The sequence below is a fragment of the Oncorhynchus mykiss genome, chromosome 10 (assembly GCF_057628025.1).
Source record: "Oncorhynchus mykiss isolate SJ-2025 chromosome 10, ASM5762802v1, whole genome shotgun sequence".
NCBI lineage: Eukaryota > Metazoa > Chordata > Actinopteri > Salmoniformes > Salmonidae > Oncorhynchus > Oncorhynchus mykiss.
In genome coordinates this window covers 85,676,546-85,702,278 of record NC_143031.1, presented here as the reverse complement: position 1 = coordinate 85,702,278, position 25,733 = coordinate 85,676,546, and the positions used below count along the sequence as shown (strand labels likewise).

At 43.7% G+C, this 25,733-nt stretch overlaps 1 protein-coding gene across 2 annotated transcripts; it reads right to left on the bottom strand.

Moving 5' to 3' along the window:
- Positions 1 to 21,161: 21,161 nt before the first annotated feature.
- Positions 21,162 to 24,534, bottom strand: LOC110515659 (uncharacterized). 2 transcript variants are annotated; one of them, XM_090188325.1, is made up of 4 exons: positions 24,351 to 24,534; positions 23,917 to 23,985; positions 22,120 to 22,175; positions 21,162 to 21,963 (listed from the first exon to the last, which is right to left on the bottom strand). In XM_090188325.1, exons 2-4 carry the CDS (start codon positions 23,957 to 23,959, stop codon positions 21,256 to 21,258), a joined length of 807 nt encoding a protein of 268 aa, XP_090044451.1. In that variant the 5' UTR covers positions 23,960 to 23,985; positions 24,351 to 24,534; the 3' UTR covers positions 21,162 to 21,255. The 2 variants fall into 2 exon arrangements, with proteins under 2 accessions (XP_090044451.1, XP_090044452.1); XM_090188326.1 differs by lacking the exon at positions 22,120 to 22,175 and having other exon boundaries at positions 21,162 to 21,716; positions 24,351 to 24,481.
- Positions 24,535 to 25,733: the final 1,199 nt, after the last annotated feature.

Genomic DNA, 25,733 nt, shown 5'->3' with positions numbered 1-25,733 from the left:
CTGATCCTTAATGAGTCCTGGTGTCAACACCATTTAACCTGATCCTTAATGAGTCCTGGTGTCAACACCATTTAACCTGATCCTTAATGAGTCCTGGTGTCAACACGATTTAACCTGATCCTTAATGAGTCCTGGTGTCTCCATTTAACCTGATCCTTAATGAGTCCTGGTGTCTCCATTTAACCTGATCCTTAATGAGTCCTGGTGTCTCCATTTAACCTGATCCTTAATGAGTCCTGGTGTCAACACCATTTAACCTGATCCTTAATGAGTCCTGGTGTCTCCATTTAACCTGATCCTTAATGAGTCCTGGTGTCAACACCATTTAACCTGATCCTTAATGAGTCCTGGTGTCAACACCATTTAACCTGATCCTTAATGAGTCCTGGTGTCAACACCAATTAACCTGATCCTTAATGAGTCCTGGTGTCAATACCATTTAACCTGATCCTTAATGAGTCCTGGTGTCTCCATTTAACCTGATCCTTAATGAGTCCTGGTGTCAACACCATTTAACCTGATCCTTAATGAGTCCTGGTGTCAACACCATTTAACCTGATCCTTAATGAGTCCTGGTGTCTCCAATTAACCTGATCCTTAATGAGTCCTGGTGTCAACACCATTTAACCTGATCCTTAATGAGTCCTGGTGTCAACACCATTTAACCTGATCCTTAATGAGTCCTGGTGTCAACACCATTTAACCTGATCCTTAATGGGTCCTGGTATCAACACCATTTAACCTGATCCTTAATGAGTCCTGGTATCTCCATTTAACCTGATCCTTAATGAGTCCTGGTGTCTCCATTAAACCTGATCCTTAATGAGTCCTGGTGTCAACACCATTTAACCTGATCCTTAATGAGTCCTGGTGTCTACATTTAACCTGATCCTTAATGAGTCCTGGTGTCAACACCATTTAACCTGATCCTTAATGAGTCCTGGTGTCAACACCATTTAACCTGATCCTTAATGAGTCCTGGTGTCAACACCATTTAACCTGATCCTTAATGAGTCCTGGTGTCAACACCATTTAACCTGATCCTTAATGAGTCCTGGTGTCTACATTTAACCTGATCCTTAATGAGTCCTGGTGTCAACACCATTTAACCTGATCCTTAATGAGTCCTGGTGTCAACACCATTTAACCTGGTCCTTAATGAGTCCTGGTGTCTCCATTTAACCTGATCCTTAATGAGTCCTGGTGTCTCCATTTAACCTGATCCTTAATGAGTGCTGGTGTCACCATTTAACCTGATCCTTAATGAGTCCTGGTGTCTCCATTTAACCTGATCCTTAATGAGTCCTGGTGTCTCCATTTAACCTGATCCTTAATGAGTCCTGGTGTCAACACCATTTAACCTGATCCTTAATGAGTCCTGGTGTCAACACCATTTAACCTGATCCTTAATGAGTCCTGGTGTCTCCATTTAACCTGATCCTTAATGAGTCCTGGTGTCAACACCATTTAACCTGATCCTTAATGAGTCCTAGTGTCAACACCATTTAACCTGATCCTTAATGAGTCCTGGTGTCAACACCATTTAACCTGATCCTTAATGAGTCCTGGTGTCAACACCATTTAACCTGATCCTTAATGAGTCCTGGTGTCAACACCATGTGACCTGATCCTTAATGAGTCCTGGTGTCAACACCATTTAACCTGATCCTTAATGAGTCCTGGTGTCTCCATTTAACCTGATCCTTAATGAGTCCTGGTTTCAACATCATTTAACCTGACCCTTAATGAGTCCTGGTGTCAACACCATTTAACCTGATCCTTAATGAGTCCTGGAGTCTCCATTTAACCTGGTCCTTAATGAGTCCTGGTGTCTCCATTTAACCTGATCCTTAATGAGTCCTGGTGTCTCCATTTAACCTGATCCTTAATGAGTGCTGGTGTCACCATTTAACCTGATCCTTAATGAGTCCTGGTGTCTCCATTTAACCTGATCCTTAATGAGTCCTGGTGTCTCCATTTAACCTGATCCTTAATGAGTCCTGGTGTCAACACCATTTAACCTGATCCTTAATGAGTCCTGGTGTCAACACCATTTAACCTGATCCTTAATGAGTCCTGGTGTCAACACCATTTAACCTGATCCTTAATGAGTCCTGGTGTCAACACCATTTAACCTGATCCTTAATGAGTCCTGGTGTCAACACCATTTAACCTGATCCTTAATGAGTCCTGGTGTCTCCATTTAACCTGATCCTTAATGAGTCCTGGTGTCTCTATTTAACCTGATCCTTAATGAGTCCTGGTGTCTCCATTTAACCTGATCCTTAATGAGTCCTTGTGTCTCCATTTAACCTGATCCTTAATGAGTCCTGGTGTCTCCATTTAACCTGATCCTTAATGAGTCCTGGTGTCAACACCATGTGACCTGATCCTTAATGAGTCCTGGTGTCTCCATCTGACCTGATCCTTAATGAGTCCTGGTGTCTCCATTTAACCTGATCCTTAATGAGTCCTGGTGTCTCCATTTAACCTGATCCTTAATGGGTCCTGGTATCAACACCATTTAACCTGATCCTTAATGAGTCCTGGTATCTCCATTTAACCTGATCCTTAATGAGTCCTGGTGTCTCCATTAAACCTGATCCTTAATGAGTCCTGGTGTCAACACCATTTAACCTGATCCTTAATGAGTCCTGGTGTCTACATTTAACCTGATCCTTAATGAGTCCTGGTGTCAACACCATTTAACCTGATCCTTAATGAGTCCTGGTGTCAACACCATTTAACCTGATCCTTAATGAGTCCTGGTGTCAACACCATTTAACCTGATCCTTAATGAGTCCTGGTGTCAACACGATTTAACCTGATCCTTAATGAGTCCTGGTGTCTCCATTTAACCTGATCCTTAATGAGTCCTGGTGTCTCCATTTAACCTGATCCTTAATGAGTCCTGGTGTCTCCATTTAACCTGATCCTTAATGAGTCCTGGTGTCAACACCATTTAACCTGCTCCTTAATGAGTCCTGGTGTCAACACCATTTAACCTGATCCTTAATGAGTCCTGGTGTCAACACCATTTAACCTGATCCTTAATGAGTCCTGGTGTCTCCATTTAACCTGATCCTTAATGAGTCCTGGTGTCAACACCATTTAACCTGATCCTTAATGAGTCCTGGTGTCAACACCATTTAACCTGATCCTTAATGAGTCCTGGTGTCAACACCAATTAACCTGATCCTTAATGAGTCCTGGTGTCAATACCATTTAACCTGATCCTTAATGAGTCCTGGTGTCTCCATTTAACCTGATCCTTAATGAGTCCTGGTGTCAACACCATTTAACCTGATCCTTAATGAGTCCTGGTGTCAACACCATTTAACCTGATCCTTAATGAGTCCTGGTGTCTCCAATTAACCTGATCCTTAATGAGTCCTGGTGTCAACACCATTTAACCTGATCCTTAATGAGTCCTGGTGTCAACACCATTTAACCTGATCCTTAATGAGTCCTGGTGTCAACACCATTTAACCTGATCCTTAATGAGTCCTGGTGTCTCCAATTAACCTGATCCTTAATGAGTCCTGGTGTCAACACCATTTAACCTGATCCTTAATGAGTCCTGGTGTCAACACCATTTAACCTGATCCTTAATGAGTCCTGGTGTCTCCATTTAACCTGACCCTTAATGAGTCCTGGTGTCTCCATTTAACCTGATCCTTAATGAGTCCTGGTATCTCCATTTAACCTGATCCTTAATGAGTCCGCGTGTCACCATTTAACCTGATCCTTAATTTGTCCTGGTGTCTCCATTTAACCTGATCCTTAATGAGTCCTGGTGTCAACACCATTTAACCTGATCCTTAATGAGTCCTGGTGTCAACACCATGTGACCTGATCCTTAATGAGTCCTGGTGTCAACACCATTTAACCTGATCCTTAATGAGTCCTGGTGTCTCCATTTAACCTGATCCTTAATGAGTCCTGGTTTCAACATCATTTAACCTGATCCTTAATGAGTCCTGGTGTCAACACCATTTAACCTGATCCTTAATGAGTCCTGGAGTCTCCATTTAACCTGGTCCTTAATGAGTCCTGGTGTCTCCATTTAACCTGATCCTTAATGAGTCCTGGTGTCTCCATTTAACCTGATCCTTAATGAGTGCTGGTGTCACCATTTAACCTGATCCTTAATGAGTCCTGGTGTCTCCATTTAACCTGATCCTTAATGAGTCCTGGTGTCTCCATTTAACCTGATCCTTAATGAGTCCTGGTGTCAACACCATTTAACCTGATCCTTAATGAGTCCTGGTGTCAACACCATTTAACCTGATCCTTAATGAGTCCTGGTGTCTACATTTAACCTGATCCTTAATGAGTCCTGGTGTCAACACCATTTAACCTGATCCTTAATGAGTCCTAGTGTCAACACCATTTAACCTGATCCTTAATGAGTCCTGGTGTCAACACCATTTAACCTGATCCTTAATGAGTCCTGGTGTCAACACCATTTAACCTGATCCTTAATGAGTCCTGGTGTCAACACCATGTGACCTGATCCTTAATGAGTCCTGGTGTCAACACCATTTAACCTGATCCTTAATGAGTCCTGGTGTCTCCATTTAACCTGATCCTTAATGAGTCCTGGTTTCAACATCATTTAACCTGATCCTTAATGAGTCCTGGTGTCAACACCATTTAACCTGATCCTTAATGAGTCCTGGAGTCTCCATTTAACCTGGTCCTTAATGAGTCCTGGTGTCTCCATTTAACCTGATCCTTAATGAGTCCTGGTGTCTCCATTTAACCTGATCCTTAATGAGTGCTGGTGTCACCATTTAACCTGATCCTTAATGAGTCCTGGTGTCTCCATTTAACCTGATCCTTAATGAGTCCTGGTGTCTCCATTTAACCTGATCCTTAATGAGTCCTGGTGTCAACACCATTTAACCTGATCCTTAATGAGTCCTGGTGTCAACACCATTTAACCTGATCCTTAATGAGTCCTGGTGTCAACACCATTTAACCTGATCCTTAATGAGTCCTGGTGTCAACACCATTTAACCTGATCCTTAATGAGTCCTGGTGTCAACACCATTTAACCTGATCCTTAATGAGTCCTGGTGTCTCCATTTAACCTGATCCTTAATGAGTCCTGGTGTCTCTATTTAACCTGATCCTTAATGAGTCCTGGTGTCTCCATTTAACCTGATCCTTAATGAGTCCTGGTGTCTCCATTTAACCTGATCCTTAATGAGTCCTGGTGTCTCCATTTAACCTGATCCTTAATGAGTCCTGGTGTCAACACCATGTGACCTGATCCTTAATGAGTCCTGGTGTCTCCATCTGACCTGATCCTTAATGAGTCCTGGTGTCTCCATTTAACCTGATCCTTAATGAGTCCTGGTGTCAACACCATGTGACCTGATCCTTAATGAGTCCTGGTGTCTCCATTTGACCTTATCCTTAATGAGTCCTGGTGTCTCCATCTGACCTGATCCTTAATGAGTCCTGGTGTCTCCATTTAACCTGATCCTTAATGAGTCCTGGTGTCTCCATTTTAACCTGATCCTTAATGAGTCCTGGTGTCTCCATTTAACCTGATCCTTAATGAGTCCTGGTGTCAACATTTAACCTGATCCTTAATGAGTCCTGGTGTCAACACCATGTGACCTGATCCTTAATGAGTCCTGGTGTCTCCATTTAACCTGATCCTTAATGAGTCCTGGTGTCTCCATTTAACCTGATCCTTAATGGGTCCTGGTATCAACACCATTTAACCTGATCCTTAATGAGTCCTGGTATCTCCATTTAACCTGATCCTTAATGAGTCCTGGTGTCTCCATTAAACCTGATCCTTAATGAGTCCTGGTGTCAACACCATTTAACCTGATCCTTAATGAGTCCTGGTGTCTACATTTAACCTGATCCTTAATGAGTCCTGGTGTCAACACCATTTAACCTGATCCTTAATGAGTCCTAATGTCAACACCATTTAACCTGATCCTTAATGAGTCCTGGTGTCAACACCATTTAACCTGATCCTTAATGAGTCCTGGTGTCAACACCATTTAACCTGATCCTTAATGAGTCCTGGTGTCTCCATTTAACCTGATCCTTAATGAGTCCTGGTGTCTCCATTTAACCTGATCCTTAATGAGTCCTGGTGTCTCCATTTAACCTGATCCTTAATGAGTCCTGGTGTCAACACCATTTAACCTGATCCTTAATGAGTCCTGGTGTCAACACCATTTAACCTGATCCTTAATGAGTCCTGGTGTCAACACCATTTAACCTGATCCTTAATGAGTCTTGGTGTCTCCATTTAACCTGATCCTTAATGAGTCCTGGTGTCAACACCATTTAACCTGATCCTTAATGAGTCCTGGTGTCAACACCATTTAACCTGATCCTTAATGAGTCCTGGTGTCAACACCAATTAACCTGATCCTTAATGAGTCCTGGTGTCAATACCATTTAACCTGATCCTTAATGAGTCCTGGTGTCTCCATTTAACCTGATCCTTAATGAGTCCTGGTGTCAACACCATTTAACCTGATCCTTAATGAGTCCTGGTGTCAACACCATTTAACCTGATCCTTAATGAGTCCTGGTGTCTCCAATTAACCTGATCCTTAATGAGTCCTGGTGTCAACACCATTTAACCTGATCCTTAATGAGTCCTGGTGTCAACACCATTTAACCTGATCCTTAATGAGTCCTGGTGTCAACACCATTTAACCTGATCCTTAATGAGTCCTGGTGTCTCCAATTAACCTGATCCTTAATGAGTCCTGGTGTCAACACCATTTAACCTGATCCTTAATGAGTCCTGGTGTCAACACCATTTAACCTGATCCTTAATGAGTCCTGGTGTCTCCATTTAACCTGATCCTTAATGAGTCCTGGTGTCTCCATTTAACCTGATCCTTAATGAGTCCTGGTATCTCCATTTAACCTGATCCTTAATGAGTCCGCGTGTCACCATTTAACCTGATCCTTAATGAGTCCTGGTGTCTCCATTTAACCTGATCCTTAATGAGTCCTGGTGTCTCCATTTAACCTGATCCTTAATGAGTCCTGGTGTCAACACCATTTAACCTGATCCTTAATGAGTCCTGGTGTCAACACCATTTAACCTGATCCTTAATGAGTCCTGGTGTCAACACCATTTAACCTGATCCTTAATGAGTCCTGGTGTCTCCATTTAACCTAATCCTTAATGAGTCCTGGTGTCAACACCATTTAACCCGATCCTTAATGAGTCCTGGTGTCAACACCATTTAACTTGATCCTTAATGAGTCCTGGTGTCTCCATTTAACCTGATCCTTAATGAGTCCTGGTGTCTCCATTTAACCTGATCCTTAATGAGTCCTGGTGTCACCATTTAACCTGATCCTTAATGAGTCCTGGTGTCTCCATTTAACCTGATCCTTAATGAGTCCTGGTGTCTCCATTTAACCTGATCCTTAATGAGTCCTGGTGTCAACACCATTTAACCTGATCCTTAATGAGTCCTGGTGTCAACACCATGTGACCTGATCCTTAATGAGTCCTGGTGTCAACACCATTTAACCTGATCCTTAATGAGTCCTGGTGTCAACACCATTTAACCTGATCCTTAATGAGTCCTGGTGTCTACATTTAACCTGATCCTTAATGAGTCCTGGTGTCAACACCATTTAACCTGATCCTTAATGAGTCCTAGTGTCAACACCATTTAACCTGATCCTTAATGAGTCCTGGTGTCAACACCATTTAACCTGATCCTTAATGAGTCCTGGTGTCAACACCATTTAACCTGATCCTTAATGAGTCCTGGTGTCAACACCATGTGACCTGATCCTTAATGAGTCCTGGTGTCTACACCATTTAACCTGATCCTTAATGAGTCCTGGTGTCTCCATTTAACCTGATCCTTAATGAGTCCTGGTTTCAACATCATTTAACCTGATCCTTAATGAGTCCTGGTGTCAACACCATTTAACCTGATCCTTAATGAGTCCTGGAGTCTCCATTTAACCTGGTCCTTAATGAGTCCTGGTGTCTCCATTTAACCTGATCCTTAATGAGTCCTGGTGTCTCCATTTAACCTGATCCTTAATGAGTGCTGGTGTCACCATTTAACCTGATCCTTAATGAGTCCTGGTGTCTCCATTTAACCTGATCCTTAATGAGTCCTGGTGTCTCCATTTAACCTGATCCTTAATGAGTCCTGGTGTCAACACCATTTAACCTGATCCTTAATGAGTCCTGGTGTCAACACCATTTAACCTGATCCTTAATGAGTCCTGGTGTCTCCATTTAACCTGATCCTTAATGAGTCCTGGTGTCTCCATTTAACCTGATCCTTAATGAGTCCTGGTGTCAACACCATTTAACCTGATCCTTAATGAGTCCTGGTGTCAACACCATGTGACCTGATCCTTAATGAGTCCTGGTGTCAACACCATTTAACCTGATCCTTAATGAGTCCTGGTGTCTCCATTTAACCTGATCCTTAATGAGTCCTGGTTTCAACATCATTTAACCTGATCCTTAATGAGTCCTGGTGTCAACACCATTTAACCTGATCCTTAATGAGTCCTGGAGTCTCCATTTAACCTGGTCCTTAATGAGTCCTGGTGTCTCCATTTAACCTGATCCTTAATGAGTCCTGGTGTCTCCATTTAACCTGATCCTTAATGAGTGCTGGTGTCACCATTTAACCTGATCCTTAATGAGTCCTGGTGTCTCCATTTAACCTGATCCTTAATGAGTCCTGGTGTCTCCATTTAACCTGATCCTTAATGAGTCCTGGTGTCAACACCATTTAACCTGATCCTTAATGAGTCCTGGTGTCAACACCATTTAACCTGATCCTTAATGAGTCCTGGTGTCAACACCATTTAACCTGATCCTTAATGAGTCCTGGTGTCAACACCATTTAACCTGATCCTTAATGAGTCCTGGTGTCAACACCATTTAACCTGATCCTTAATGAGTCCTGGTGTCTCCATTTAACCTGATCCTTAATGAGTCCTGGTGTCTCCATTTAACCTGATCCTTAATGAGTCCTGGTGTCAACACCATGTGACCTGATCCTTAATGAGTCCTGGTGTCTCCATCTGACCTGATCCTTAATGAGTCCTGGTGTCTCCATTTAACCTGATCCTTAATGAGTCCTGGTGTCAACACTATGTGACCTGATCCTTAATGAGTCCTGGTGTCTCCATCTGACCTGATCCTTAATGAGTCTTGGTGTCTCCATCTGACCTGATCCTTAATGAGTCCTGGTCTCTCCATTTAACCTGATCCTTAATGAGTCCTGGTGTCTCCATTTAACCTGATCCTTAATGAGTCCTGGTGTCTCCATTTAACCTGATCCTTAATGAGTCCTGGTGTCTCCATTTAACCTGATCCTTAATGAGTCCTGGTGTCAACACCATGTGACCTGATCCTTAATGAGTCCTGGTGTCTCCATTTAACCTGATCCTTAATGAGTCCTGGTGTCTCCATTTAACCTGATCCTTAATGAGTCCTGGTGTCAACACCATTTAACCTGATCCTTAATGAGTCCTGGTGTCTCCATTTAACCTCATCCTTAATGAGTCCTGGTGTCAACACCATTTAACCTGATCCTTAATGAGTCCTAGTGTCAACACCATTTAACCTGATCCTTAATGAGTCCTGGTGTCAACACCATTTAACCTGATCCTTAATGAGTCCTGGTGTCTCCATTTAACCTGATCCTTAATGAGTCCTGGTGTCTCCATTTAACCTGATCCTTAATGAGTCCTGGTGTCTCCATTTAACCTGATCCTTAATGAGTCCTGGTGTCAACACCATTTAACCTGATCCTTAATGAGTCCTTGTGTCAACACCATTTAACCTGATCCTTAATGAGTCCTGGTGTCAACACCATTTAACCTGATCCTTAATGAGTCCTGGTGTCAACACCATGTGACCTGATCCTTAATGAGTCCTGGTGTCAACACCATTTAACCTGATCCTTAATGAGTCCTGGTGTCTCCATTTAACCTGATCCTTAATGAGTCCTGGTTTCAACATCATTTAACCTGATCCTTAATGAGTCCTGGTGTCAACACCATTTAACCTGATCCTTAATGAGTCCTGGAGTCTCCATTTAACCTGGTCCTTAATGAGTCCTGGTGTCTCCATTTAACCTGATCCTTAATGAGTCCTGGTGTCTCCATTTAACCTGATCCTTAATGAGTGCTGGTGTCACCATTTAACCTGATCCTTAATGAGTCCTGGTGTCTCCATTTAACCTGATCCTTAATGAGTCCTGGTGTCTCCATTTAACCTGATCCTTAATGAGTCCTGGTGTCAACACCATTTAACCTGATCCTTAATGAGTCCTGGTGTCAACACCATTTAACCTGATCCTTAATGAGTCCTGGTGTCAACACCATTTAACCTGATCCTTAATGAGTCCTGGTGTCAACACCATTTAACCTGATCCTTAATGAGTCCTGGTGTCAACACCATTTAACCTGATCCTTAATGAGTCCTGGTGTCTCCATTTAACCTGATCCTTAATGAGTCCTGGTGTCTCCATTTAACCTGATCCTTAATGAGTCCTGGTGTCAACACCATGTGACCTGATCCTTAATGAGTCCTGGTGTCTCCATCTGACCTGATCCTTAATGAGTCCTGGTGTCTCCATTTAACCTGATCCTTAATGAGTCCTGGTGTCAACACTATGTGACCTGATCCTTAATGAGTCCTGGTGTCTCCATCTGACCTGATCCTTAATGAGTCTTGGTGTCTCCATCTGACCTGATCCTTAATGAGTCCTGGTCTCTCCATTTAACCTGATCCTTAATGAGTCCTGGTGTCTCCATTTAACCTGATCCTTAATGAGTCCTGGTGTCTCCATTTAACCTGATCCTTAATGAGTCCTGGTGTCTCCATTTAACCTGATCCTTAATGAGTCCTGGTGTCAACACCATGTGACCTGATCCTTAATGAGTCCTGGTGTCTCCATTTAACCTGATCCTTAATGAGTCCTGGTGTCTCCATTTAACCTGATCCTTAATGAGTCCTGGTGTCAACACCATTTAACCTGATCCTTAATGAGTCCTGGTGTCTCCATTTAACCTGATCCTTAATGAGTCCTGGTGTCAACACCATTTAACCTGATCCTTAATGAGTCCTAGTGTCAACACCATTTAACCTGATCCTTAATGAGTCCTGGTGTCAACACCATTTAACCTGATCCTTAATGAGTCCTGGTGTCTCCATTTAACCTGATCCTTAATGAGTCCTGGTGTCTCCATTTAACCTGATCCTTAATGAGTCCTGGTGTCTCCATTTAACCTGATCCTTAATGAGTCCTGGTGTCAACACCATTTAACCTGATCCTTAATGAGTCCTTGTGTCAACACCATTTAACCTGATCCTTAATGAGTCCTGGTGTCAACACCATTTAACCTGATCCTTAATGAGTCCTGGTGTCAACACCATTTAACCTGATCCTTAATGAGTCCTGGTGTCAACACCATTTAACCTGATCCTTAATGAGTCCTGGTGTCAACACCATTTAACCTGATCCTTAATGAGTCCTGGTGTCTCCATTTAACCTGATCCTTAATGAGTCCTGGTGTCAACAACATTTAACCTGATCCTTAATGAGTCCTGGTGTCAACACCATTTAACCTGATCCTTAATGAGTCCTGGTGTCAACACCATCTGACCTGATCCTTAATGAGTCCTGGTGTCAACACCATTTAACCTGATCCTTAATGAGTCCTGGTGTCAACACCATTTAACCTGATCCTTAATGAGTCCTGGTGTCTCCATTTAACCTGATCCTTAATGAGTCCTGGTGTCTCCATTTAACCTGATCCTTAATGAGTCCTGGTGTCAACACCATTTAACCTGATCCTTAATGAGTCCTGGTCTCAACACCATTTAACCTGATCCTTAATGAGTCCTGGTGTCAACACCATTTAACCTGATCCTTAATGAGTCCTGGTGTCTCCATTTAACCTGATCCTTAATGAGTCCTGGTGTCAACACCATTTAACCCGATCCTTAATGAGTCCTGGTGTCAACACCATTTAACTTGATCCTTAATGAGTCCTGGTGTCTCCATTTAACCTGATCCTTAATGAGTCCTGGTGTCTCCATTTAACCTGATCCTTAATGAGTCCTGGTGTCACCATTTAACCTGATCCTTAATGAGTCCTGGTGTCTCCATTTAACCTGATCCTTAATGAGTCCTGGTGTCTCCATTTAACCTGATCCTTAATGAGTCCTGGTGTCAACACCATTTAACCTGATCCTTAATGAGTCCTGGTGTCAACACCATGTGACCTGATCCTTAATGAGTCCTGGTGTCAACACCATTTAACCTGATCCTTAATGAGTCCTGGTGTCTCCATTTAACCTGATCCTTAATGAGTCCTGGTTTCAACATCATTTAACCTGATCCTTAATGAGTCCTGGTGTCAACACCATTTAACCTGATCCTTAATGAGTCCTGGAGTCTCCATTTAACCTGGTCCTTAATGAGTCCTGGTGTCTCCATTTAACCTGATCCTTAATGAGTCCTGGTGTCTCCATTTAACCTGATCCTTAATGAGTGCTGGTGTCACCATTTAACCTGATCCTTAATGAGTCCTGGTGTCTCCATTTAACCTGATCCTTAATGAGTCCTGGTGTCTCCATTTAACCTGATCCTTAATGAGTCCTGGTGTCAACACCATTTAACCTGATCCTTAATGAGTCCTGGTGTCAACACCATTTAACCTGATCCTTAATGAGTCCTGGTGTCAACACCGTTTAACCTGATCCTTAATGAGTCCTGGTGTCAACACCATTTAACCTGATCCTTAATGAGTCCTGGTGTCAACACCATTTAACCTGATCCTTAATGAGTCCTGGTGTCTCCATTTAACCTGATCCTTAATGAGTCCTGGTGTCTCCATTTAACCTGATCCTTAATGAGTCCTGGTGTCAACACCATGTGACCTGATCCTTAATGAGTCCTGGTGTCTCCATCTGACCTGATCCTTAATGAGTCCTGGTGTCTCCATTTAACCTGATCCTTAATGAGTCCTGGTGTCAACACTATGTGACCTGATCCTTAATGAGTCCTGGTGTCTCCATCTGACCTGATCCTTAATGAGTCTTGGTGTCTCCATCTGACCTGATCCTTAATGAGTCCTGGTCTCTCCATTTAACCTGATCCTTAATGAGTCCTGGTGTCTCCATTTAACCTGATCCTTAATGAGTCCTGGTGTCTCCATTTAACCTGATCCTTAATGAGTCCTGGTGTCTCCATTTAACCTGATCCTTAATGAGTCCTGGTGTCAACACCATGTGACCTGATCCTTAATGAGTCCTGGTGTCTCCATTTAACCTGATCCTTAATGAGTCCTGGTGTCTCCATTTAACCTGATCCTTAATGAGTCCTGGTGTCAACACCATTTAACCTGATCCTTAATGAGTCCTGGTGTCAACACCATTTAACCTGATCCTTAATGAGTCCTGGTGTCAACACCATGTGACCTGATCCTTAATGAGTCCTGGTGTCAACACCATTTAACCTGATCCTTAATGAGTCCTGGTGTCTCCATTTAACCTGATCCTTAATGAGTCCTGGTTTCAACATCATTTAACCTGATCCTTAATGAGTCCTGGTGTCAACACCATTTAACCTGATCCTTAATGAGTCCTGGAGTCTCCATTTAACCTGGTCCTTAATGAGTCCTGGTGTCTCCATTTAACCTGATCCTTAATGAGTCCTGGTGTCTCCATTTAACCTGATCCTTAATGAGTGCTGGTGTCACCATTTAACCTGATCCTTAATGAGTCCTGGTGTCTCCATTTAACCTGATCCTTAATGAGTCCTGGTGTCTCCATTTAACCTGATCCTTAATGAGTCCTGGTGTCAACACCATTTAACCTGATCCTTAATGAGTCCTGGTGTCAACACCATTTAACCTGATCCTTAATGAGTCCTGGTGTCAACACCATTTAACCTGATCCTTAATGAGTCCTGGTGTCAACACCATTTAACCTGATCCTTAATGAGTCCTGGTGTCAACACCATTTAACCTGATCCTTAATGAGTCCTGGTGTCTCCATTTAACCTGATCCTTAATGAGTCCTGGTGTCTCCATTTAACCTGATCCTTAATGAGTCCTGGTGTCAACACCATGTGACCTGATCCTTAATGAGTCCTGGTGTCTCCATCTGACCTGATCCTTAATGAGTCCTGGTGTCTCCATTTAACCTGATCCTTAATGAGTCCTGGTGTCAACACTATGTGACCTGATCCTTAATGAGTCCTGGTGTCTCCATCTGACCTGATCCTTAATGAGTCTTGGTGTCTCCATCTGACCTGATCCTTAATGAGTCCTGGTCTCTCCATTTAACCTGATCCTTAATGAGTCCTGGTGTCTCCATTTAACCTGATCCTTAATGAGTCCTGGTGTCTCCATTTAACCTGATCCTTAATGAGTCCTGGTGTCTCCATTTAACCTGATCCTTAATGAGTCCTGGTGTCAACACCATGTGACCTGATCCTTAATGAGTCCTGGTGTCTCCATTTAACCTGATCCTTAATGAGTCCTGGTGTCTCCATTTAACCTGATCCTTAATGAGTCCTGGTGTCAACACCATTTAACCTGATCCTTAATGAGTCCTGGTGTCTCCATTTAACCTGATCCTTAATGAGTCCTGGTGTCAACACCATTTAACCTGATCCTTAATGAGTCCTAGTGTCAACACCATTTAACCTGATCCTTAATGAGTCCTGGTGTCAACACCATTTAACCTGATCCTTAATGAGTCCTGGTGTCTCCATTTAACCTGATCCTTAATGAGTCCTGGTGTCACCATTTAACCTGATCCTTAATGAGTCCTGGTGTCTCCATTTAACCTGATCCTTAATGAGTCCTGGTGTCTCCATTTAACCTGATCCTTAATGAGTCCTGGTGTCAACACCATTTAACCTGATCCTTAATGAGTCCTGGTGTCAACACCATGTGACCTGATCCTTAATGAGTCCTGGTGTCAACACCATTTAACCTGATCCTTAATGAGTCCTGGTGTCTCCATTTAACCTGATCCTTAATGAGTCCTGGTTTCAACATCATTTAACCTGATCCTTAATGAGTCCTGGTGTCAACACCATTTAACCTGATCCTTAATGAGTCCTGGAGTCTCCATTTAACCTGGTCCTTAATGAGTCCTGGTGTCTCCATTTAACCTGATCCTTAATGAGTCCTGGTGTCTCCATTTAACCTGATCCTTAATGAGTGCTGGTGTCACCATTTAACCTGATCCTTAATGAGTCCTGGTGTCTCCATTTAACCTGATCCTTAATGAGTCCTGGTGTCTCCATTTAACCTGATCCTTAATGAGTCCTGGTGTCAACACCATTTAACCTGATCCTTAATGAGTCCTGGTGTCAACACCATTTAACCTGATCCTTAATGAGTCCTGGTGTCAACACCGTTTAACCTGATCCTTAATGAGTCCTGGTGTCAACACCATTTAACCTGATCCTTAATGAGTCCTGGTGTCAACACCATTTAACCTGATCCTTAATGAGTCCTGGTGTCTCCATTTAACCTGATCCTTAATGAGTCCTGGTGTCTCCATTTAACCTGATCCTTAATGAGTCCTGGTGTCAACACCATGTGACCTGATCCTTAATGAGTCCTGGTGTCTCCATCTGACCTGATCCTTAATGAGTCCTGGTGTCTCCATTTAACCTGATCCTTAATGAGTCCTGGTGTCAACACTATGTGACCTGATCCTTAATGAGTCCTGGTGTCTCCATCTGACCTGATCCTTAATGAGTCTTGGTGTCTCCATCTGACCTGATCCTTAATGAGTCCTGGTCTCTCCATTTAACCTGATCCTTAATGAGTCCTGGTGTCTCCATTTAACCTGATCCTTAATGAGTCCTGGTGTCTCCATTTAACCTGATCCTTAATGAGTCCTGGTGTCTCCATTTAACCTGATCCTTAATGAGTCCTGGTGTCAACACCATGTGACCTGATCCTTAATGAGTCCTGGTGTCTCCATTTAACCTGATCCTTAATGAGTCCTGGTGTCTCCATTTAACCTGATCCTTAATGAGTCCTGGTGTCAACACCATTTAACCTGATCCTTAATGAGTCCTGGTGTCAACACCATTTAACCTGATCCTTAATGAGTCCTGGTGTCAACACCATGTGACCTGATCCTTAATGAGTCCTGGTGTCAACACCATTTAACCTGATCCTTAATGAGTCCTGGTGTCTCCATTTAACCTGATCCTTAATGAGTCCTGGTTTCAACATCATTTAACCTGATCCTTAATGAGTCCTGGTGTCAACACCATTTAACCTGATCCTTAATGAGTCCTGGAGTCTCCATTTAACCTGGTCCTTAATGAGTCCTGGTGTCTCCATTTAACCTGATCCTTAATGAGTCCTGGTGTCTCCATTTAACCTGATCCTTAATGAGTGCTGGTGTCACCATTTAACCTGATCCTTAATGAGTCCTGGTGTCTCCATTTAACCTGATCCTTAATGAGTCCTGGTGTCTCCATTTAACCTGATCCTTAATGAGTCCTGGTGTCAACACCATTTAACCTGATCCTTAATGAGTCCTGGTGTCAACACCATTTAACCTGATCCTTAATGAGTCCTGGTGTCAACACCATTTAACCTGATCCTTAATGAGTCCTGGTGTCAACACCATTTAACCTGATCCTTAATGAGTCCTGGTGTCAACACCATTTAACCTGATCCTTAATGAGTCCTGGTGTCTCCATTTAACCTGATCCTTAATGAGTCCTGGTGTCTCCATTTAACCTGATCCTTAATGAGTCCTGGTGTCAACACCATGTGACCTGATCCTTAATGAGTCCTGGTGTCTCCATCTGACCTGATCCTTAATGAGTCCTGGTGTCTCCATTTAACCTGATCCTTAATGAGTCCTGGTGTCAACACTATGTGACCTGATCCTTAATGAGTCCTGGTGTCTCCATCTGACCTGATCCTTAATGAGTCTTGGTGTCTCCATCTGACCTGATCCTTAATGAGTCCTGGTCTCTCCATTTAACCTGATCCTTAATGAGTCCTGGTGTCTCCATTTAACCTGATCCTTAATGAGTCCTGGTGTCTCCATTTAACCTGATCCTTAATGAGTCCTGGTGTCTCCATTTAACCTGATCCTTAATGAGTCCTGGTGTCAACACCATGTGACCTGATCCTTAATGAGTCCTGGTGTCTCCATTTAACCTGATCCTTAATGAGTCCTGGTGTCTCCATTTAACCTGATCCTTAATGAGTCCTGGTGTCAACACCATTTAACCTGATCCTTAATGAGTCCTGGTGTCTCCATTTAACCTGATCCTTAATGAGTCCTGGTGTCAACACCATTTAACCTGATCCTTAATGAGTCCTAGTGTCAACACCATTTAACCTGATCCTTAATGAGTCCTGGTGTCAACACCATTTAACCTGATCCTTAATGAGTCCTGGTGTCTCCATTTAACCTGATCCTTAATGAGTCCTGGTGTCTCCATTTAACCTGATCCTTAATGAGTCCTGGTGTCTCCATTTAACCTGATCCTTAATGAGTCCTGGTGTCAACACCATTTAACCTGATCCTTAATGAGTCCTGGTGTCAACACCATTTAACCTGATCCTTAATGAGTCCTGGTGTCAACACCATTTAACCTGATCCTTAATGAGTCCTGGTGTCAACACCATTTAACCTGATCCTTAATGAGTCCTGGTGTCAACACCATTTAACCTGATCCTTAATGAGTCCTGGTGTCAACACCATTTAACCTGATCCTTAATGAGTCCTGGTGTCTCCATTTAACCTGATCCTTAATGAGTCCTGGTGTCAACAACATTTAACCTGATCCTTAATGAGTCCTGGTGTCAACACCATTTAACCTGATCCTTAATGAGTCCTGGTGTCAACACCATCTGACCTGATCCTTAATGAGTCCTGGTGTCAACACCATTTAACCTGATCCTTAATGAGTCCTGGTGTCTCCATTTAACCTGATCCTTAATGAGTCCTGGTGTCTCCATTTAACCTGATCCTTAATGAGTCCTGGTGTCTCAATTTAACCTGATCCTTAATGAGTCCTGGTGTCACCATTTAACCTGATCCTTAATGAGTCCTGGTGTCTCCATTTAACCTGATCCTTAATGAGTCCTGGTGTCAACACCATTTAACCTGATCCTTAATGAGTCCTGGTGTCTCCATTTAACCTGATCCTTAATGAGTCCTGGTGTCAACACCATTTAACCTGATCCTTAATGAGTCCTGGTGTCAACACCATTTAACCTGATCCTTAATGAGTCCTGGTGTCAACACCATTTAACCTGATCCTTAATGAGTCCTGGTGTCTCCATTTAACCTGATCCTTAATGAGTCCTGGTGTCAACACCATTTAACCTGATCCTTAATGAGTCCTGGTGTCAACACCATTTAACTTGATCCTTAATGAGTCCTGGTGTCTCCATTTAACCTGATCCTTAATGAGTCCTGGTGTCAACACCATTTAACTTGATCCTTAATGAGTCCTGGTGTCTCCATTTAACCTGATCCTTAATGAGTCCTGGTGTCTCCATTTAACCTGATCCTTAATGAGTCCTGGTGTCACCATTTAACCTGATCCTTAATGAGTCCTGGTGTCTCCATTTAACCTGATCCTTAATGAGTCCTGGTGTCTCCATTTAACCTGATCCTTAATGAGTCCTGGTGTCAACACCATTTAACCTGATCCTTAATGAGTCCTGGTGTCAACACCATGTGACCTGATCCTTAATGAGTCCTGGTGTCAACACCATTTAACCTGATCCTTAATGAGTCCTGGTGTCTCCATTTAACCTGATCCTTAATGAGTCCTGGTTTCAACATCATTTAACCTGATCCTTAATGAGTCCTGGTGTCAACACCATTTAACCTGATCCTTAATGAGTCCTGGAGTCTCCATTTAACCTGGTCCTTAATGAGTCCTGGTGTCTCCATTTAACCTGATCCTTAATGAGTCCTGGTGTCTCCATTTAACCTGATCCTTAATGAGTCCTGGTGTCAACACCATTTAACCTGATCCTTAATGAGTCCTGGTGTCTCCATTTAACCTGATCCTTAATGAGTCCTGGTGTCAACACCATTTAACCTGATCCTTAATGAGTCCTGGTGTCAACACCATTTAACCTGATCCTTAATGAGTCCTGGTGTCAACACCATTTAACCTGATCCTTAATGAGTCCTGGTGTCTCCATTTAACCTGATCCTTAATGAGTCCTGGTGTCAACACCATTTAACCCGATCCTTAATGAGTCCTGGTGTCAACACCATTTAACTTGATCCTTAATGAGTCCTGGTGTCTCCATTTAACCTGATCCTTAATGAGTCCTGGTGTCTCCATTTAACCTGATCCTTAATGAGTCCTGGTGTCTCCATTTAACCTGATCCTTAATGAGTCCTGGTGTCAACACCATTTAACCTGATCCTTAATGAGTCCTGGTGTCAACACCATTTAACCTGATCCTTAATGAGTCCTGGTGTCTCCATTTAACCCGATCCTTAATGAGTCCTGGTGTCTCCATTTAACCTGATCCTTAATGAGTCCTGGTGTCAACACCATTTAACCTGATCCTTAATGAGTCCTGGTGTCAACACCATTTAACCTGATCCTTAATGAGTCCTGGTGTCAACACCATTTAACCTGATCCTTAATGAGTCCTGGTGTCTCCATTTAACCTGATCCTTAATGAGTCCTGGTTTCAACATCATTTAACCTGATCCTTAATGAGTCCTGGTGTCAACACCATTTAACCTGATCCTTAATGAGTCCTGGTGTCAACACCATTTAACCTTTAACATTTTTGTAAATTTATAAAATAAACAAAAATTAAATATCACATTTACATAAGTATCCTTTACTCAGTACGTTGTTGAAGTACCTTTGGCAGTGATTACAGCCTTGAGTCTTCTTGGGTATGATGCTACAAGCTTGGCACACCTGTATTTGGGGAGTTTCTCCCATATCTTCTCTGCAGATCCTCTCAGGCTCTGTCAGGTTGGATGGGAAGCGTCGCTGCACAGCTATTTTCAGGTCTCTACAGAGATGTTCGATCGGGTTCAGGGCTGGGCCTCTTCTGGACATTCAGAGACTTGTAGTGAAGCCACTCCTGCGTTGTCTTGGCTGTGTGCTTTTGGGTCGTTGTCCTGTTGGAAGGTGAACCTTCACCCCAGTCTGAGGTCCTGAGTGCTCTGGAGCAGGTTTTCATCAAGGACCTCTCTGTACTTTGCTCTATTTGTGTGTGTGTCCCCCCCCGGATCTGCATGGTAGGGGTGGAACCAGCCATGACTAAGCATTTCTTGATCTACGAAATAAGAACTCTGCATTGTCTGTAATGCAGTTAAGCTCCCGGCAACACACTTAGAGTGTGTGGTCGACTAGCTTCATTATTGCAATGATTAAAAATCAATATTAAATAAAAAGTTGATTGTTTGAAGAAATGGCAAAGTCTCTCAGTATGAATGCCGTATACTGAGGACTGAAGGAAATGCAGCTCAATATCAGGAAGGTGTTCCTAATGTTTCAGTGTATATCATTCATTTAAGTTTAAAAAAAAAACCTAAACAATGTATGTAGAAATCACAGATTTCCCCTTTAAACAAAAAGGTGCAGAGTTAAAACATAATCTGATTTTAGGATTAGGCAGCGTTTACACAGGTAGCCCAAGTCTCATATCCCCCCCCCCCCCACCCACTAATTGGTCTTTTGACCAATCACATCAGATATTTTTCCAGAGCTGATATGATTGGTCAAAAGACTGCCTGTGTAAAACGCTGCCTTTAGTCTCTTAATTGGCCGGTTCTGGAAGCTGTTTTGTGTCTTTGGAGGTTCTTGAGTAGGAAAACAGACAAACAATCTACACAATGACACAAATCTCTCGCTCGCTCTGCAGAGGGGCACGAACAGAGAAAATTGGATGGTGGGGGGGGGGGGGGGACGAGACGAATGAGAGCAGTCTAGGTAGCCATTGTGTATTCTAGTATTTCTGTGTCTCAGTCAGCTCACAGCAAAAAAAAAACACACAACAATAAAACATCTCAGTTTCCAGGTGTAAACGTTACAATCCAAAAAAAAACAGTTTAAAACACATTCACTTTATTAAAATGATGGGGACTAAAGTTCACCAAACAGACTAAAGGATACAAAGGAAGGGAGTTTATTCTTTAACAAATAAAAACACTGATCAACTGTATTTCAGACTTAACACGATGCCCTCGGCCTCGCTGTGAAGCCTTTACGACCCAACACTGATCCCAGATTTGTCAGAGTCTCGGAGCTGCAGTTTCAGTTGGTTGTAGAACGTTTGGTCACGAGCAGTGGCACCGGTGGCCATTTTGGGTTCGTTCACGTCGGCCATTTTGGGTCCGTTCACGTCAGCCATTTTGGGTCCGTTCACGTCAGCCATTTTGGGTCCGTTCACGTCAGCCATTTTGGGTCCGTTCACGTCAGCCATTTTGGGTCCGTTCACGTCAGCCATTTTGGGTCCGTTCACGTCAGCCATTTTGGGTCCGTTCACGTCAGCCATTTTGGGTCCGTTCACGTCAGCCATTTTGGGTCCGTTCACGTCAGCCATTTTGGGTCCGTTCACGTCAGCCATTTTGGGTCCGTTCACGTCAGCCATTTTGGGTCCGTTCACGTCAGCCATTTTGGGTCCGTTCACGTCGGCCATTTTGTGTGGAGTCATGATGGCGAGCACTGCCAGAGCACAGAGCACCAACACTAGGTGAACCATATAGATAACTACACGGAGACAGGACACTAGCACAGACAGAGACAAGGTGGCGATACAGCAGGGCCCGGCAAGCAGGAGCAGGACGGTGTAATACAGGGAGGAGGAGATGAGGGTCAGAGAGGAGAAGAGGAGTTTAACCATCACAGAGACCAGCCAGGAGTAGACCGAGAGAGGGGAGAATAGGAGCCTGGAAATGGCCAGAGGAAGAGCCTGGAAAATGGACAGAACGATAAGTTACTTCTCTAACCCAGTTTTGAATATTTCAGCCCATCTACAACAAAATGGTCCCCATCTTCAACGTGCATGTACACAAACACGATCGGGCGGCGTCATGATTTTTCTCCCCCCAGTACATTATAGACTGACCTGATCACAAACACTTCCTTGTTGGTTGACGTCAGACCTGTGGGCATTATGAAGCCCTGAGGGGAGGAGAGAGGTGAAGGGTTAACATTTACACAACAGAGAGTAGTGGGGGGGGGCACAAGTTCAATAGTGCTCGTTGTGTGGAAACATCAGTTGTTGAGGCCCCAGCTAACAATCGTTGGTAGAAAGAACCCGTTTGTGATGTCACCCGGAACCGTTCCCTTGGATGTTCGAGCGTCTAGTTCTCCCTCCCCAACAATCGTAGGTAGAAAGAACCCGTTTGTGATGTCACCCGGAACCGTTCCCTTGGATGTTCGAGCGTCTAGTTCTCCCTCCCCCCTCCCTAACAATCGTTGGTAGAAAGAACCCGTTTGTGATGTCACCCGGAACACACCCGTAGTGATCGCCAGCCAGCTAATTACGAGTAACTAGCTAAACGAAAATACATTACTTTTTTTATATTCAACCTTTATTCAAAATAGGCAAGTCAAGCCCCCCTCCCCTCCCCCCAGCTAAATTAGCCTACATTTTAGCCTATTGTGTGTGTATTTCACACTATGTCGAGGTAACAAAATCAGAGTATAACGCTTGTATGGATGTCAACTCCCAATACATGTTCATTGTCATCAATCAACTGCATCACAGTAAAAAAAAAACTCCTGACTATCGCCACCGATTACTGTATGCTAGCTATGCTACCAGCTTACACGGACAGGAGTTAGCATTTAGCAGTCGCTTCTTCTAAACCTGGAAAAAAAAAAAGCTTCTACAACCTATTGAGCATGTTTTGGCGTAAAAAGTTAGGAGAATATTCCCTTAAAAAACGCTGGAATCCTTCATTAATTCCATCATTAATGTCAAACAGAACTTACCCAGAACGCGGTTACCATGGGAATGCTGAGAGAATGTTCCGGTGTCCAGTTTTATCTGAGGGTTAACAATTCCCATGGTAACCACGTTCTGGGTAAGGTGAAACTGGACACCGGAACATTCTCCCGACATTCCCCATGAAACATGTGTTGGTTGTGGCTGAGAGAGCTGATTAGTATGTCCTGTGTTGGTTGTGGCTGAGAGAGAGCTGATTAGGACTCTGATTGTGTGTCAATAGGACGCAGTGTGTTTTTGATTGACATTGTATTCTGTTTTCGTCCCGGGGGGGGGGGGGGGGGGGGGGCTTAGGCAAGAGGCCTGCGGGCATACATATACCCGTAGTATTTACTGTCTATACACACACACACTAAGACCTGGGCGAACCATCCCCCGTATTTTGGTTAGCGCACCAGGTGGTGCTAAGTTAAGTAAGTACTGGGTAGGCAGGTAAGCTAGGAGAGGGTAGGTTAGGTGAGTACTGGGTAGGCAGGAGAGGGTAGGTTAGGTGAGTACTGGGTAGGCAGGTAAGGTAGGAGAGGGTAGGTTAGGTAAGTACTGGGTAGGCAGGTAAGGAAGGAGAAGGTAGGTTAGGTAAGTACTGGGTAGGCAGATAAGGTAGAAGAGGGTAGGTTAGGTAAGTACTGGGTAGGCAGGTAAGGTAGAAGAGGGTAGGTTAGGTAAGTACTGGGTAGGCAGGTAAGGTAGGAGAGGGTAGGTTAGGTGAGTATTGGGTAGGCAGGTAAGGTAGGAGAGGGTAGGTCAGGTAAGTACTGGGTAGGAGAGGGTAGGTTAGGTAAGTACTGGGTACATTCCTATGTAAACATGACTTAAGGGAACCATCTCTAAAGGTGTGGGAACATTTGTTGTTAGCTGGGGACATTGTATTTTTTTGGACCAGAGTCCTATGGGTCCTGTTGTTTTACTCACAGACATACAGCAGGACGAGAGCCACGACCAGTACAATCTTCATCTTGTTTCAAACTCCCGCTCTAACCTCTGGAAGAAAACATATTTTTAAGTTTTAATTTTATGTCGTTCTTGTTTAACTGTTCTGTACTCCCCATCTATTTTAAAATGTGTCACAGCTAACGGAGATCCTAATGAACTAAAAAAAACACACACAAGAGGTTCAACTACCCCCTTAGTTTCTGTCGCCTTGGGCTTAAACGTGGTGTTTACTTTGTAAATACACAATACACCAGGCCTGGGCACTTTTGCCCCAGCTAACACACCTGACTCCAATAATCACCTGATCTTCAGTTTAGAATGGTTTAATTAATTAATCAGCTGTGTTTGCTGGGGGGGGGGTGGGGACACCCAGGCCTGCGCTACATCATATGAAGAAGTGAATAGTTGCTCACCGTTTGTCCGAATGGAGAGTCTGTCTGAATGAAGAGGGCCACCTGTTTTCATTAGATTAAACTATAGCTGGTAAATACACAGGCTTTTTCCCCCATCAGTTGACAATTCAAGTCTGTCCTCCTCTCAAACACTGCCTGACCCAGGTGAAAGCTATGCCGTCTAATGAGCATCTTTCAACATGCTGGTTTTCACCAGTAAAGAGCCTGGATTGGTTGATTGGTCTTCTTTGTAGGATGGGCAAGACATGTGACTGAGTACTAACGCCACATAGAGGTGGATAGAGGGCTACATGCTGGACAGGAGAGTAGAGAGAAAGACTAGCCCATAGAGGTGGGTAGAGGGCTAGACAGGAGAGTAGAGAGAAAGACTAGCCCATAGAGGTGGATAGAGAGCTGGACAGGAGAGTAGAGAGAAAGACTAGCCCATAGAGGTGGATAGAGGGCTACATGCTGAACAGGAGAATATAGAGAAAGACTAGCCCATAGAGGTGAGTAGAGGGCTAGACAGGAGAGTAGAGAGAAAGACTAGCCCATAGAGGTGGGTAGAGGGCGGACAGGAGAGTAGAGAGAAAGACTGGCCCATAGAGGTGGGTAGAGGGCTACATGCTGGACAGGAGAGTAGAGAGAGACTAGCCCATAGAGGTGGATGGAGGACTGGACAGGAGAGTAGAGAGAAAGACTAGCCCATAGAGGTGGGTAGAGGACTGGACAGGAGAGTAGAGAGAAAGACTAGCCCATAGAGGTGGATAGAGGACTGGACAGGAGAGTAGAGAGAAAGACTAGCCCATAGAGGTGGGTAGAGGACTGGACAGGAGAGTAGAGAGAAAGACTAGCCCATAGAGGTGGATAGAGAGCTACATGCTGGACAGGAGAGTAGAGAGAGACTAGCCCATAGAGGTGGATGGAGGACTGGACAGGAGAGTAGAGAGAAAGACTAGCCCATAGAGGTGGGTAGAGGACTGGACAGGAGAGTAGAGAGCAAGACTAGCCCATAGAGGTGGGTAGAGGGACTGGACAGGAGAGTAGAGAGAAAGACCAGCCCATAGAGGTGGATAGAGGACTGGACAGGAGAGTAGAGAGAAAGACCAGCCCATAGAGGTGGATAGAGGACTGGACAGGAGAGTAGAGAGAAAGACTAGCCCATAGAGGTGGATAGAGGGCTACATGCTGGACAGGAGAATATAAAGACCAGCCCATAGAGGTGGGTAGAGGACCCTTCTTTGCAGCTGTGCCATAATGTCTTCTGTGACAGCAAGTATGTATATACTCTGCCCTTCTCCCCGATGTGTGACCCCATAGATTTCACTGCCTGGATATAAGAGTAATGGACTGGTGTCAGGAACATCGTGGAATCAGAATTAGGCTCATTGTGTAAAGAGAGAC